The sequence below is a fragment of the Myotis yumanensis genome, unplaced genomic scaffold (genome assembly GCF_028538775.1).
Source record: "Myotis yumanensis isolate MYYU_CA2020_CCGP unplaced genomic scaffold, mMyoYum1.0.hap1 SCAF_1, whole genome shotgun sequence".
NCBI lineage: Eukaryota > Metazoa > Chordata > Mammalia > Chiroptera > Vespertilionidae > Myotis > Myotis yumanensis.
In genome coordinates, this window is record NW_027223752.1 from 48,913,990 (window position 1) to 48,931,159 (window position 17,170).

Consider the following 17,170-nt stretch of genomic DNA (forward strand, 5'->3'; position numbering starts at 1 on the left):
TCATAGGTGCGCCATCACTGTGAGCAATCTTCATTGCAACAAAACCTCCGATTTAATTCTAATTCCAAAAATTATTCAGTTTAAAAATTTGATACACTACAACTTACCTGTAAGACATTGTCTCCATCTGCATCCAGTGGAGCTTGAACTAACTTAATATTGAATACACTATGGGAACGGCTGGACTCACGATTCAAATGTGTGTTAGCAATACGTCTCTTTTTCTGGCCTATAATGACAGAAAAAAACAATAACAATTGCCCAAATCTGAACTCAGCCATTGCATTATATATGCTTTCGTTCGTCTTCCTTTTTAAATTGATTTTCAGAGAGAGAGCAAGGAAGAGGGAGAGAAAACAGTGATCGGCTGCCTCCTGCATGCCCCTACTGGGGATCGAGCACATAATCATGTGCCCTGACCAGGAATCGAACTGGCAACCTTTTGGTGCAGAGGAATGATATTCAACCAAATGAGCCACACTGGCTAGGGCTATAAACACTTTCTACTAAACCAAAAAGTACTGCTGGTCAAATATATTTATCATTTTTAGTTTTCTAATTTTAATTCTAACCTTTCCAGAAAACTTCAAAAGCTTCTTCAGTAGATTTTACTTCTACTTCTGTACATCCTGCAACATACATATTATGATTCTTGTCTTCACGAAGCAATTTAGATTGTAGAGGTCTATGGGAAAGAAAAAATATACAAGTTTGCTAAATTGTGAGTTATAGAGTTATTAATAAATTGAGTTATCTAAAATGCCAGGCAACATAACATCCATTGTTATAATGGGAATAAACGTAAGCAAGAACCCAGAAAAATATTAAACAGTTAACTTTAAGGATATACAGTCAAGATTAGTTATAAAAACTTATTTTGTTTTAAAAGTTTTGCTCTAATTTGTTCTAACAAAGTACACGATATAACACTAAACAATTAGAGATGATAGTAGTATTATAGCAACATTACATGCACAAGTGAAGCATCAAAATTTAGTATTTCCCTAAATTTAAAAGATCAATAGATAGAGCTGATTCTGACCTCAGGGTCAGAAAAAAAAAAAAAATTCAGAGAGAGTTTGGTATATACCAGGAGTGGCAATCCTTCCAAAGTGGCTGGTCAAGTTTTAGTCTGTATGATAAGATGGGATGGGGCACTGCCTGTTTGGCCTCAGTCTTGTGAGTGGTGGAGATAAAAACATTTATCAGCCACCATCACCCACTAAATAGCTGATTTTTTTCAGGAAGCAAGGAGGGGCTCATTGATAGCAGACAGCAAAGTGCCAATGAAAAACCATCTATGTACAAACACTCCACAGATGCCAAACACTAGTATATCTGCACCCTTCTCCTTATAAAAAGAAGAAGAAAAAAGTCAACACAATCACATACACAAAGTCTGTGTTCCTCACGGGGGTGCTGCAACTGTTCCACCTACCAAAGGAATAAGGTAAAGTTACTGTTTCTACAGCAGCCATCTCATAGTAACACATTCAGTCCACAGTATGTGACAGTCACAATGAGTTGTATCTTAAAAATCCTCCAATGCAATATTTCTACATTGTATTAAAAAAACACACACACACTAAACATTAATCAGTTTTAAAAAGCAGGTAATACACCACCTTAACAAATTAAAACTGAACTCAGTGTCAAATAAGCACCTTGTGAGTTTATTCGAGTTACAAGAAATATTACAAGGAAGGCACACAAGTCATATTTGTCAGTCCTTTTGTGTAATGAAATAAAATCAAGATAATAGGCTCCTACGAAAATAACCTTATTTAGGACAAACAAAAACTTGGCACATGTGCAGACATGAAACTGACTGTTAGCAGTGAATAACACCACAAAAGTTTAGGAAAATGGGTATGCAGAACTGACACTTTGTGTTTTTTTTTAATTAATATATTTTTATTGATTTTAGAGAAAAAAGGAGAGGGAGAGATAGAAACATCAATGATGAGAATCACTGATTGGCTGCCTCCTGCACACCCCCTACTGGGGATTGCGCACGCAACCTGGGCATGTGCCCTTGGCCAGAATCGAACCTGGGACCCCTTCAGTACATAGGCCAACGCTCTATCCACTGAGCCAAACCGGCTAGGGCCAGAACTGACACTTTGAAACAAATGGGAAAGTAATTAGTCTATCCACTGTTTAATGTAAGTAAAAGTGGATATACTGACAAGTGTTCTCAGTACAATGGTTTCCTAAATCCAACTCTTTCTCCAATAATGTTGGATTAGACATACACAGAAAAGTTAAATATATGACACAGATCTTTATATTATTTATGTCCTGAAAGGCCCTAATGAAGAGGGCATCTATATATATAAAAGGTTAATATGCAAAGTGTCCCCTTGGGAGTTCGAACGGGAGTTTGATTGCTTGCTATGACATGCGCTGACAACCAGGGGGCGGCGCAGAACAAAGGAAGGCTCTGGCTGACAGCAGGGGAAGGGAGGCCCCAGCAGGCAGCTGGAAGGCCCCGACTGGCCCTGATCACAGGCCAGGCCTAGGGACCCTACCCATGCATGAATTTCATGCACCAGGTCTCTAGTTGAAGATAAGCATTTAGCTTAAGAACAAAACCATAAACTCAAGAACAAGATATTAATATTAGACATGGGATTCCAGAGTTAGCTCTGGCATAAATGCAGATTCATTGTTTGTGATGTCAGGTTGTAATTGGTCTTCATTCTCAGAGGGCAAGACTCAAGGACAGGGAGTGGTCTTTTAACTCTGGCAGAATGACAATAGAGATGTCATTTCATATTAATCAATGAGGGAAGGTCTGTGAATATTAGTTGTACAGACAACCGCTTTAGGCTCCATTCTGTAGAGATCACCAAGACAAATGGTTAAAATGGCTTCAAACTCCCAACACTCAGTGTCAGGGTACATGGACAGTGACACTTCCTTATCCAATTAAGTTCCTTCTTAAAATACAGCTCAGGGACAAGAATTTTCAAAAATAATGTCAGGTCTCCTCCTTAGATGCTTTAACCCACTAGGTCCCCAGCACATCTATATACCTAGATAATAGTAAAATGAATCATCAAGCACCAGTTGCATGATACACAGTTATATTTCATTTTGAAAACAAAAATAAGCATTACTCCTATTTAAGGCTCACTGAGGTGAGTGACTGCCCCAAGATTAAGCAGCTAAGTAGGGACTATCTTCACTACTTACTTAGGTTTTATGGGATCAAACGGCACCTCTTCCAGTAGATCATATATGTAATTATTATATATTTCAATATAAGAGACAAATACGCCATAGACACTATCCTCATCAACTTCTTCTGCTTTGCAAAACTCTTGAACATTTATCATATCTGCGAACTCTGGATCTATTTGTCGTCTGAAAAAGGGGAAAAAGCCAGAAAGTCTAATTTTCCACATTGTGAATTAATATCAAACATGAATGATCCCAAGAGGAAGCTAAAAGATATAGCACAAATGTCCTGCCTTACAAGCAGAAATGCACAAAGAACTTTATTCACTCACCATCAGCCAACAATACTCCCATGTCCTCCCAGGTAAACAGCACTGGCTTTTACACCCTCTCCCACTCAGAGTGGCACCTTCTCTAAGCAGTGATTCAAGGACAGTGTGTTCATAAACAAAGAGAACATCTGAGCCAATAAAGTTACTTAAGAACATTCCTCATCTTTGATCTCACTAATGTCAACTTGTCAGACAATCTCTATTTCATGTGCATCATTCCCTACGCCTGAGGAAACCATCAGGCAGCGTGCCCTTCAGGCCAGCATTGTAGACAAATGCAATTACTTACTTGCTAGAAGGGGTCTTTGGGTTGGGTATGGCCTCTCTTTTCTGCCGTTCTAATAAGGCATCAACTTCACACTGTATATCCATGCTATTCCTATCATTAGATTTAAAAACCTGAAGTGGAGGCAAAAGTCAGATCGTGATTTTGAGAACTTGACTTACATTGTAAGAAACATATTTGAGAACTGAGAAATTTATTTAAACATATTTAAGGTTTCAAAATGTATCCAATTAGTTCTCCCATAATGCTACTGTATCCACAGGTATCTTGGTCCCTGTGTCAAATGAAACTGTTACAACATAAAAGAATTGTACTTACATATCTTTTAGCCTGAAAGGACCCTACACTGTTAAAGATCATGTCCAGACACCGAGGAAGCAGCCCTCCTTCCCCTGGGGAACCAGTCATGGTGTGAGTCTTCCCACTTCCTGTCACACCATATGTGAAAAGGAGACCTGCAACAGAGCATGTCACACTGGGTTATATCACAAAAGTCCTCCACTTGTAGTACTCATTGTATTAAAAAACACTTAAAATTAACCAGCTCAGTGCCTGACCAGTGTGGCTCAGTGCTTGAGTGCCAACCCATGAACCAAGAGGTCACTGGTTAGATTCCCGATCAGGGCACATGCCGATCCTCAATAGGGGTCGTGCATGAGACAGCCAATCAGTGATGTTTCTCTCTCATTGATATTTCTATCTTTCTATCCCTTCCCCTTCCTCTCTAAGAAAATAAAAATAAATAAATAAAAATAACCAGCTCAAAAAAGCAGGTTTAACACCACCTTCCGAATCTGAATTCAAGGCCAAACATAAATCAAATATACAAATATCAAAAAAAGTTTTATGAGAGGGGGAGAAAAAGGAAAATCCAACAAAACTCCAAGAATCATACCATTTTTGCCGTGAATGAGGTCATCTACCAAGGGATTAGCCACAACATCAAAGAGCTCCTTCTGGGTGGTATGAATGCCAAATACTTGTTTAAATGAATACTGAGTCTGTGGAGAAGGAAAAAAAATAAAAGTACATAAATGAATTCCACTAAATCTAGGTTAGATATACATAGTTAAACCCATTCAGATGTTTCTTTATGAACACCTAAGATCTAGATGCACAAAAAAAAGTACAAATGGTTTTTAAATCTGGAACCCTGAAAAGAAATCCTGCCCTGTATGGTGAGGCTCTGTTGATTGGGCATCATCCCATGCATCAAAAGGTTACCAGTTCAATTCCTTGTCAGGGCACATGCCCAGGTTTTGGGCTCGATCCCTGGTAGAAGGCACACAGGAGGCAGCCAATCAATGTTTCTCTCTCTTTCTCTATCTTCCTCTTTCTAAAAATCAACAATTTTTTAAAAAAAAGTCATGACCTACCTAAGTATACCAATTATAAATGTTAAATATTTACATTTATAACTACTGAAGAGAATGTAGAAAAATCTTAAACCCACTAATGCTTCACAGACTAAGGCTGACTTTGTTTTAATTAAATGACCAAGATCAAAAGGTATTATAATGATTCAGTCACTATACGTGAAAATCCTCACATATTTATTACCTCATTTTACCACTTTCTATTTTTTCTCATAAAGGTGTAATTTTAAATGGCATAACAGCATAGAGCTAAGTATTTTGATGTACTGTTTTTTTTTTAAAAAGCCAGTAGTGAACTGTAAATATAAACTGTATATAAAAACCCATGAGTTTTTATATAAAATAAATTTTAAATTAATTGTGATCTTTGATTGAATTATCAAATCTCTTTCAAAAATTATTATAAAGTATAACCATATTGCCAAAAATATTACCAAACTTATACTTGGAAAATTAGATTGGATCCCCAAAGTGGCTGGAGGGGACCTCTGAAAATAGTTTGCTTTTCACTTGACCCAGAAAACCCCACAAAATCACGCAAATCAAGAGGCTCAAATCTTCATGTTCACTTTAAGAACACCCATGAAACTGTGCAGGCCATTAAGGGTATGCATATTCGAAAAGCCACCAAGTATCTGAAGGATGTCACTTTACAGAAGTAGTGTGCCATTCTGTCGTTACAACGGTGGTGTTGGTAGGTGTGCCCAGGAGAAACAGTGGGACTGGATACAGAGTTGGTGGCCCAAAGAGTGCTGAATTTTTGCTGCACATCTTAAAAATGCAGAGAGCAATGCTGAACTTAAGAGTTTAGATTTAGATTCTCTGGTCAATGAACACATCTAGGTGAACAAAGCTCCCAAGATGCGGAGCAGAACTTAAGAGCTCATGGATGGATTAACCCACATGATCTCTCCCTGCCACGTTGAGATGATCCTTAATGAAAAAGAGGAGATTGTTCCTAAACCAGAGGAGAAGGTTGCACAGAAGAAAAAGATAGCCCAATTCTCTGGAGAGGAAAGATGGCGACCAGCAAGAAGGTGGGGGGGAAGAGTGTGTGACAGAGTGAGGGAGCGATAGAGGAGTGGGTGGACGTTTGGTGTGTGTGTGTGAGCGAGCTAGGGACAGTTAGATGCTGCATGTCTTCCAAGGGGCTGCCAAACTGGGCAGTCTTAGACGGCGAAACCCCGCTGCCACCGTGGACACTCCGGGGGTAGCCAGCGCAGGCACAGAGACCAAACCATCTTGAGAAACAGAACTGCTTGGGAGATCCTAGCCTCAGCACCAACCATTCTGGTCTCAGATGCAAACCGGGATGCTACAGCCACTAGGAACAAAGACCTGCGACCACAGCTGCAGACCCACAGACACCAAGAATCCAGACATCCTGGCTGCAGATTTCTGTGAGTCACAGAGCCCATCCCCCTCCCTGAAGGCTTGCTGCAGTGCCATAGGAACTGCTAGACCCACTCCGTGCAAGCAAGCCTTCTGCCCACACAGGGCGGCTCTGCTACCTGAATTTGAGCCTGGGTGCACAGACACTGGGAATCTGCTTCATGCAGCACGCAATCGTGTGACCAGAACCCACGCCCACACCGGGCGGCAGTGCCACCTGACTTTGATTCTGGGTAAGCGCACACGGAAGTCTGTCTCCCGCAGCGCAAGAGTGGACCTCCTGCTGACACAGGGTGACTGTGAAACCCGGTCCCCCAAGCAGACCAGGGACCCCGATTCTCTAGTGAGAGGAAGCACTGAGCACTAGTGACTTGACTCTGTTTCTCATCGCACACACCTGGGATCCCTGATTCCCAGTGCATGCACACTAAGAGCCAGTGACTCCAATTCTTGGTGCATGCGCATACAGAGACCGATTCTGAGCAACAGTGACTCTGATACTTGTTTCTTGACACGAGCACAGGGGGACTCTGACTCTTGGCATGCGCTAAGGGACTCTGATTTTAGGCACACGCCAGTGAGGTCTCTTTTTTCAGCATGGCGCAGGTGGGGGGCACGCACGAGGCCACACTGAGCACTGGTGACTCTGATCCTGGGCAAGCATGGCTCCCACCAACCCATGGCAGTCACATGTCTTGGTGTCAGAGCTCTTCAGTGACACCCGGGTGGCATGAAGCTCCCACTGCACATGGCCCAGGCCTCCACAACTCGGCATTTGAACCTTCTGGTGATAGTCTGAATGGGGAGACAACGAAACAATCCGCAGAGGAAAGAAAAAGAGGCATCGCCAAGAAAAGAAATAAGTGAAACAGAGGCATGCAACATGACAGAAAAAGAATTCAGCGTAATGGTCGTAGAGTTCATACACAGGATGGACGAGAAAATCAACCACCTATGAAAAAATCAGGAAGAAATCAAAAGTGATATAGCTATAATCAAAAACATCATGGAAGGTTTCAACAGTAGACTAGAAGAAGCAGAGGACCAAATTAGTGAGTTAGAAGATAAGGTAGAGAAACAAGCCCAATCTGAACAGCAACTGGAGAAAAAGATTAAAAAGCAGGAGAGCCTAAGGAAGCTTTGGGACAACACAAAATGAAGTAACATATGTATGATAGGGCTGCCAGAAGGACAAGAAGAGCAGCAAGGGTTAGAAAATCTATTTGAAGAAATAATGACAGAACACTTCCTGGATATGGGGAAGAAAAAAGTTACACAAGTACAGAGAGTCCCAAGCAAGGTGAATCCCAAAAGACCCACACCAAGACACGTCATGATTACAATGGCAAATGTTAAAGACAGAGAATCTTAAAGGCTGCAAGAGAGTTACCTAAAAAGGATCCCCCATCATATTATCAAATGATTTCTCAACAGAAACACATCAAGCAGAAGGGAATGGAAGGAAGTATACAAAGTGATTCAAAGCAAAGGACTGAATCCAAGAATACTCTATCCAGCAAGACTATCAATCAAAATTGAAGAGGAAAGCAGGAGCTTCGAAGACAAAAAAAAAGGCTAAGGGAGTTTATCACTACCAAGCCAGCAATGCAAGAAATGCTGAAGGGAATGCATTTCTGTAAAAAGAAGAAATAGAAAGGAACACAGGCATAAAGTACAGAAATGGCTACAAACAAGTACCTATCAATAATAACATTAAACATAAATGGATTAAATGCTCCAATCAAAAGAAATCGAGTGACTGAATGGATAAGAAAACATGACCCATATATATGCTGTCTATAGGAGACCCACCTCAGAACAAGGGACTCACACAGACTGAAAGTGAAGGGATAGAAAAATATCTATCAGGCAAATGGAAATGAAAAAAAAGCTGGGGTAGCAAAACTTATATCTTACAAAATAGACCTCAAAGTGAAGACCATAACAAGAGACAAGAAAGGCCACTTCATAATTCTAAAGGGATCAATACAACAAGAGGATATAACTCTGGTAACATTTATGCACCCAATGCAGGAGCACCCAAATACATAAAAAAACGTCTAGAAGATATCAGGGGAGAGATTGACAGCAACACAATCATAGTAGAAGACTTTTAATACCCCATTAACATCACTGGATAAATCCTCTAGACCAGTGGTTCTCAACCTTCCTAATGCCGCGACCCTTCATGTTGTGGTGACCCCCAATTTCATTGTTACAATTGAACATAATTAAAGCATAGTGATTAATTACAAAAACAATATGTAATTTTATATGTGTTTTCCGATGGTCTTAGGCGACCCCTGTGAAAGGGTCGTTCAACCCCCAAAGGGGTCGCGACCCACAGGTTGAGAACTGCTGCTCTACACAAAAAATTAGCAAAGAAACATCAATCCTAAATGACACAGGCAGTCCTCGGGTTACGTCGGACTCAACGTACATCATTTTGTGGTTACATCACCATCTCCCATTTACAGTATTTATATATTAAAAAAAAGTTTGATGTATGTACATATGTGCTTTACGTTTTTTATTATTTACCACAAGTAAAGGTCAGGAATTGTTATCTTTCTTTAAAATTTTTTTTTTTACTGTTTCACTTCATTACCGCTGTGTATGTGATCCATGTGAGTGACGTAGGTGCTTATGTAGGTGGATTCAGACTTACGGTGAAAATTGTGTTACATCATGCCGTAGGAATGAATCTCCGACGTAACCCGATGACCTACTGTAGATCAGATGGACTTAATTGACATCTTTAGAAAATTCCACCCCCAAACTACAGAATATACATTCTTCTCAAGCGCACATGGGACATTTTCAAAGATAGACCATATATTGGGACACAGGCAAAGTCTCTCCAAATTCAAGAGGAGTGAAATTATATCAAGCATCTTCTCAGATCACAAAGGCATAAAATTAGAAATCAACTACAGAATAAACAATCATAAAAATTAAAACACTTGAAGGCTGAATAGCATACTATTAAATAATGAGTGGGTTACCAAAGAGATCAAAGAAGAAATAAAAATGATAATGAAAACACAAAAATCCAAAATCTTTGGGACACAGTGAAGGCAATCCTGAGAGAGAAGTTCATAGCATTACAGGCCTACCTCAAAAAACAAGAAAAACTGGTAATAAACCATCTAACTCTGCAACTTGAAAAATTAGAAAGAGAGCAACAAGAAAAGCCCAGAGTGAGCAGAAGGAAGGAAATAATAAAGATCAGAGAGGAAATAAATGACATAGAGACAAAAAAAAAAACACAATACAAAAGATCCATGAAACCAAGAGCTGGTTCTTTGAAAGGATAAACAAGATTGATGAACCTCTAGCCAGGCTCACTAAGAAGCAAAGAAAGAGGACCCAAATAAACAAAATCAGAAATGAAAGAGGTGAAATAACAACGGACCCCACAGAAATACGAAGAATCGTAAAAAAATACTATGAGCAACTCAACTCCAACAAACTGGTCAACCTAGAAGAAATGCACATACTAGTATTCCTAAAAAAATATGACCTTCCAAAACTCAACCAGAGGAATAAAAAAATCTGAATAGGCCAATAATTATGGAGGAAATTGAAGCAATAATCAAAAAAAATTCCAACAAACAAAAGCCCCAGGCCAGACAACTTCACAAGGGAGTTTTATCAAACATTCAAAGAAAACCTATCTTCCTCAAACTATTCCAAAAAATTCAAGAGGAAGGAACACTTCCAAGTTCTTTCTACGAAGCCAGCATTACCCTAATCCCAAAACCAGATAAAGACAATACAAAGAAAGAGAATTACAGGCCAATATACCTCATAAACATAGGCGCCAAAATCCTCAACAAAATTCTAGCAAATCAAATCCAGCATTACATTAGAAAGGTCATACACCATGAGTAGTGGGATTTATTCCAGGGATGCAAGGATGGTACAATATCTGCAAATCAATAAATGTGATATACCACATAAACAAACTGAGAGATAAAAACCATATAATCATATCCATTGATGCAGAAAAAGCATTTGACAAAATCCAACACCCTTTCTTTCTTTTTTTTTAAAAAAATATATTTTATTGATTTTTTTACAGAGAGGAAGGGAGAGAGATAGAGAGTTAGAAACATCGATGAGAGAGAAACATCGATCAGCCGCCTCCTGCACATCTCCCACCGGGGATGTGCCCGCAACCCAGGCACATGCCCCCGAATGGAACCGAACCCGGGACCCTCCAGTCCGCAGGCCGACGCTCCATCCACTGAGCCAAACCGGTTCCGGCTAACACCCTTTCTTAATAAAAACTCTCAGCAAGCTGGGAATAGAAGGATCATACCTCAACATAATAAAAGCCATATATGACAAACCCACAGCCAACATCATAATCAATGGGCAAAAACTAAAACCATTTCCCCTAAAAACAGGAACAAGACAGGGATGCCCACTCCTCTTCAACACAATACTGGAAGTACTAGCTAGCCATTGCAACCAGACAAGAAGAAATAAAAGGCATCCAAATTGGAAAAGAAGTAAAACTGTCCTTATTCGCAGATGACATGATACTATACATAGAAAACTCTAAAGACGCCATCAAAAAGCTACTAGACTTAATAAATGAATTCGGCAATGTAGCAGGATACAAAATTAACACCCAGAAGTCTATGGCTTTTCTATACACCAATACTGAACTCACAGAAAGAGAAATTAAAAAAGCAATCCCATTTACCATTGCAACAAAAAAATTAAGATACCTAGGAATAAACTTAACCAAGGAGACAAAGAACCTGTACTCAGAAAATTTCAGGACACTAAAAAAAGAGATAGAGGAAGACATGAACAAATGGAAGAATATACCATGTTCATGGATTGGTACAATCAACATCATTAAAATGTCCATACTACCCAAAGCAATCTATAAATTCAACGCACTTCCCATTAAAATACCAACGGCATACTTCAAAGACCTAGAACAAATTCTCCAAAAATTCATCTGGAATAAAAAAAGACCCCGAATAGCTGCAGCAATCTTGAGAAAGAAGAACAATGTTGGAGGGATCACAATACCAGATACCTAGCTATAATACAAAGCCACTGTTCTCAAAACTGCCTCGTACTAGCACAAAGAACAGACATATAGACCAGTAAAACAGAAAGGAGAACCCAGAAATCGACACAAGCCAGTATGCTCAATTAATATTTGACAAGGGAGTCAAGAGCATACAATGGAAACAAGACAGTCTCTTCAATAAATGGTATTGGGAAAACTGGACAGATACTTGCAAAAAAATGAAACTAGACCACCAACTTATACTATTCACAAAAATAAACTTAAAATGGATAAAGGACTTAAACCTAAGATGGGAAACCATAGAAATCTTCGAAGAAGCCATAGGCAGCAAAATAGCAGACATCTGTCGTAGCAATATCTTTACTGATACAGCTTCTAAGGCAATGGAAACTAAAGAGAAAATAAACAAATGGGACTACATCAAAATAGAAAGCTTCTGCACAGCAAAAGAAAGCATCAACAAAACAACAAGAAAGCCCACTTCCTGGGAGAACATATTTGCCAATGTTATCTCTGGTGAGGGTTTAATCTCCAACATTTACAGGGAACTCATACAACTTAACAAAAGGAAAATAAACAATCCAATCAAAAAATGGGCAAAGGACCTAAATAGCCACTTTTTGAAAGAGTACATTCAGAAAGCCAAGGGACATATGAAAACATGATCAAAGTCACTAATCATCTGAGAGATGCAAATCAAAACAACGAGGTACCATCTCACACCTGTCAGAATGGCTATCATCAACAAATCAACAAATGACAAGTGTGGAGAGGATGCGGGGAAAAGAGAACACTCATGCCCTGCTGGTGGGAATGCAGACTGGTGCAGCCACTGTGGAAAACAGTATGGCATTTCCTCAAAAAAATTAAAATGGAAATACCGTTTGACCCAGGAATACCACTTCTAGGAATATATCCCAAGAAAACAGAAACACCAAGCAGAAAGGATATATGCACCCCTATGTTCATAGCAGCACAATTTACAATAGCTAAGATTTAGAAACAGCCTAAATGCCCATCAGCAGATGAATGGATTAGAAAACTGTGGTACATCTATGGAATGGAATACTATGCTGCTGTAAAAAAGAAAGGAATTACCATTTGCAACAGCATGGATGGAACTGGAGAGCATTATGCTAAGTGAAATAAGCCAGTCAGAGAAAGATAAATACCACATGATCTCACTCATTTGTAGAATATAAAGAACATTATAAACTGTTGAACAAAAACAGAGGCAAAGAAGCATCGAACAGACTGTCAAACTACAGCGGGAAGGTAGGGGAGGTTTGGGGGGAATAAGAGATCAACCAAAGGACCCCCACACAATCCAGTAGCCCTCAGGGGCGGGAGGCGACCCAACGATCAGGGGAAGGCAACACCCCATCACACCTCTGCTGCTGCCACTGCCAGCAGCGCAAGCCTCAGTTGGCCCTGGGCAGCTGGGCAGCCGCCATCTGAAGCTTGCCTGTTCCTAGCATGATCATATATCTACAGTAGGTCATCGGGTTACGTTGAGGTAGGCCTGTAATGCTATGAGCCTTTCTTGTACATTCTCACTTATGCACTCCAAAGGTGTGCATGCACATAAGCACAACCAACAGACGCAAGACACTGGGGGGTAAGGGAGGCCGGGGGAGGTCAATGAGAAAAAAAAGGAGACATATGTACTACTATTTGTAATACCTTAAACAATAACATAAAATTAAAAAAAGAAAAAAAAATTGCATTGGAGATTGGGGTATAAATTATGTAAATTAAAATGTCCTAATTGTTCAGGGGCTAGAGTTCTATTTCTATTATTTTTTAGTTTTATTAGACTGTAGATATTGCAATTGTTTCTGCAGGTTTCCTTAATTTCTTACAGTTTTTGCTTCATGAAATGTCAGTGCTGAGTTATTTGGTGCATGAGTATTTATTACAATTTATTATGGATTACAGCCTTTGGCAAATGGCTCCCCATTTTTCTGTTTTACAACCTTTACCTTAAACTAAACCTGCTCAGATACCAATCTCATGACCCTTATGTTTTTTAAGAAAATGTTTTTATTGATTTTAGAGAGAGGGGAACAAAGAGGGATAGAGAGATAGAAGCATCGATGAGAGAGAAACATCACCAACTGGCTGCCTCCTACATGCCTCCTACTGGGAATCACGCCTGCAACGCGGCATGTGCCCTGACCAGGAATCTAACTAGTGTCCTCTTGGTTCACACATCAACACTCAACCACTGAGCCACATAGGCAGGGCATGACCCTTGTTTTTAAAATTAGCAATTTTGTCCCCCAAAAGGAGACATATAGATTAGTACTCAAATATAACAACAGCAGCAGCAGCAGCAGCAGCTGACACTTAGCGCTGACCATGTCCCACGCACTACCTTAGCATGGTAATGAATTATTTCATTCTTACAGCCTCTGATGTAAGTACTATTAATTATTATGCTCACTTTATAACTTGATAAAGATCACACACCTACTTCAGCCCAGGCAACTCTCACCTTTGTGGAAGTTTTTCTTCCACTCCTGTGAAACAGCTTTAGAATTCATAAAAAGAACAAACAATCTTAGAATGGAAAGGATACATAGAGGACAGTACTGGCATGGTAGTCAGAAGACCTCCCAGATGATTCCAAGTCCTCATGAACAAATCCCTCCTTTCCCAGTGAAGAAAAATGAGACCCAAAGGAGGAACTTGCCCTAAATCCACAGAGCTAATTAGCATCAAAGCACTTTTTCCATTATTCAATGTTGCCTTCTGTGTCACAAGACAGAACCTTTAATCTCCACCAAACCTTTAGTACTAATTACACACACTTGAAATTAACTCTAATAAGTAAAATTCAGTAAGTTTGTTTTCAACTATTTTATATCCTCAAAGACCTACTCCTCCATGAAGCCTCCCTGGACCATTCATTCATGATTAATCCATATTTATTGTTTGGCAAACAAGACAGAGAAGATGCAACAGCCCTTGATGCTTACCTTACACCAGGGGAAAGAGACAATAAACAAGTAGATAAACCTACAGATTGTGGTAAATGCTATCAAAGTGACTGCAAGATCAGGTGACAAGGGGGAGCAGTGCTACTTCTGAGGTAGTCTGGATACACTCTCTAAGGAGGTGATATTTAAGTTGCAACAAGATGAGGAGCCTTCCATGATAAGAGCAAAGGAAAAGTCCAGGCAGAATTCTGGTTTATCTAAGGAATCCAGGATTGGAGGAGTACTAAGAGATGAGGTGGCCAGATAGACAGGAGCAGATTAAGTAGGATTTTGCCTATTTAAAAGCTTTCTTAGAAGGTTTGAAACATAAAAATGGTGAGGTCTGACATGCTTTAAAAGATCATCTGGCTGCTCTGTGGAAAATGGATAAGAGAAGATTCTGGGTAGAAGCAGGCAGTCCAGTTGGGCTTCAGCACAGTCTTGTCAATGTTACTCAGAGTAAGGTCAGCAAATCAGTGCCTCTCTGAGAAATGTTTGTTTCCAGTCTAGGAGATAACTGCAGAAATTGAGAGGAAATGTTTAGAAACTTTTGTAGCCATTTGGCATGGCTGCATCAGGATGTGATTAATGGGTTTATCTTACTAAACAAACAGGTTCTCTGCTGTCTGACATGGTTAGTTTCAAGTGGCAAAACTGCATAAATGTATCAGTCACAATTAATTTCAAAAAGCTGCTCCTTCACCAGAGTTTGAGAAGCACTGATCTCCATGATTAATAACAGGGCTCATACAAGGGTGGTGGCAGTGGAAATAAAAAGATGAGTTCAAGATATACATTGGAGAAGTGTTAGGACTTACTGATAAATAGGATATGAAGGGGAATCAGAGAAAGTAGGAACAAGGTTTCTGGCTTGAGCAGACAGACAGATATGGTGGCACCATTTATTGAGAAGATAAGAGAGAAAGTGATTTAGAGGAAGGGAAAAATATCAAGAGTTGGACATCTTAAATTTGAGATGCCTGTGTGACATCCAAGCAGTGGATGCTCAAGTTTAGAGCTAGAGAAAAGATTTAGGTTGGAGATAAAAATTTCAGAATTATCCTATCTAATAAAGAGGGAATATGCTAATTGACTGCCCCCCCCCCCCCCCCCCGCCCAAAAATGGCAGTGCCCACCGCCACAAGATGGTGGCACCCAGTCCACTCAGTCCCACTGGGGCGGCAGGTGCATGGCAAGGCCAGGCCCGCCCACGCACCTGCCTCCAGAGTCCCCCAGTCCCTTCAGCCTCCCAGCTGCCCAGGGCCGGCCCGAGGTACAGGCAAGCCTCAGATGTCTGCTGTCCAGCCGCCCAGGGCTGGCCCAAGGCTTGCGCTGCTGGCAGTGGCAGCAGCAGAGGTGTGATGGGGTGTTGCCTTCCCCTGATCGTTGGGTCGCCTCCCGCCCCTGAGGGCTACTGGATTGTGAGTGGGGGCAGGCTGGGCCAAGGGACACCCCCTCCAGTGCATGAATTTTCATGCACTGGGCCTCTAGTTACTATATAATCAACATTTACAGTCATAGAAAAGTACACATAGAGAAGAGAGCCCTGAGTTTAGTCCAACCTGGTATTTAGAAGTTTGAAGAGGAGGAGGAGCCCACAAAGAGTAGCCAAGAGATACAGAACATGGAAAGTTGCAGGGGGAACAGGAGAGTTTCAGGAAAGAGGACACTCCTGAGAAATAGATTATTATGAGGACAAAGAGGTGTGTCACTGATGGGCTTTTGATGAACAATTTCACTGGAGTAATGTGCACAAAAGAGTGAATGGCAACTTGAAAGTATAAACCACAGCCTGAATTGAGCCTTTCTTGTACATTCTCACAGTCATCTCTTTTAGCACACCTTTTATCTGTTTGAGTGTTACTTGTTTACCATCTATGCCCTTAGCCAAACTATAAACTATAAACTATAAACTCCATAAAGGCAAGGACTGTGTCTCACTTATTTTTAAAAAAACTCCTTCCACCCTCCAAGCTTAGCACAATGTGTTTGTTAAACTGAATTGAACTCATTTTGCACAACATTTTACTAAAAATAAAAACACTTCATAAGAGGTAGGTACAAGTGTTCAATGCCTATTAAATGTTATTTCAATCTCCACATATGAAATTTTGTGTCTGTTCCTAGCATGATCATATATCATTCCACATTAAACTATCCCTAACATATCCTCTAAGAAGCAATAAATATCCCATACATTAAATTATCTTCTAGAAAACAATCCTCTAACTCCAGTATACGAAAGGTGTGCCTGAATATCCCAGGAATTAAAAACTTTAGGTATGGTGGTTACAGTGAAGTAGGTAAGTCTTTCAAAAAAAATTAAAAAACACAACATGAATTTTGTTAAATTAAAAAAAATAAAAAAGCCATTCAGGAAAGAACATATCAAGTAAAACAGCTTGGTTTCAATAGGAAGTACCTCCTTATAGTCTCCATTTCGGTTGAGTCTGTACCCCTCAGGAGTATGAAGCTGAACGGTTGTGTTATTGATCACTTCTATGCAGCACTCTTGATCAGGAAAGCTCAGTGGGCGCACCCTACAGTATACCTGAAAATACAAG

At 40.1% G+C, this 17,170-nt stretch overlaps 1 protein-coding gene across 4 annotated transcripts in view; it reads right to left on the bottom strand.

The window, feature by feature from the left end:
* The window catches only part of KIF23 (kinesin family member 23), a 44,585-nt gene that overhangs the window by 22,844 nt on the left and 4,571 nt on the right, over positions 1-17,170 (bottom strand). For 3 of the 4 annotated variants that reach the window (XM_070420273.1, XM_070420244.1, XM_070420263.1), the window contains exons 3-10: positions 17,029-17,157; positions 4,697-4,802; positions 4,120-4,256; positions 3,805-3,914; positions 3,199-3,369; positions 1,393-1,434; positions 573-685; positions 108-229 (exon numbers count right to left, since the gene is read on the bottom strand). In XM_070420273.1, the coding sequence (XP_070276374.1) occupies positions 108-229; positions 573-685; positions 1,393-1,434; positions 3,199-3,369; positions 3,805-3,914; positions 4,120-4,256; positions 4,697-4,802; positions 17,029-17,157 (930 nt within the window). The remainder of the gene's footprint in view (positions 1-107; positions 230-572; positions 686-1,392; positions 1,435-3,198; positions 3,370-3,804; positions 3,915-4,119; positions 4,257-4,696; positions 4,803-17,028; positions 17,158-17,170) is intronic. The other variant, XM_070420253.1, reaches the window with a different exon arrangement.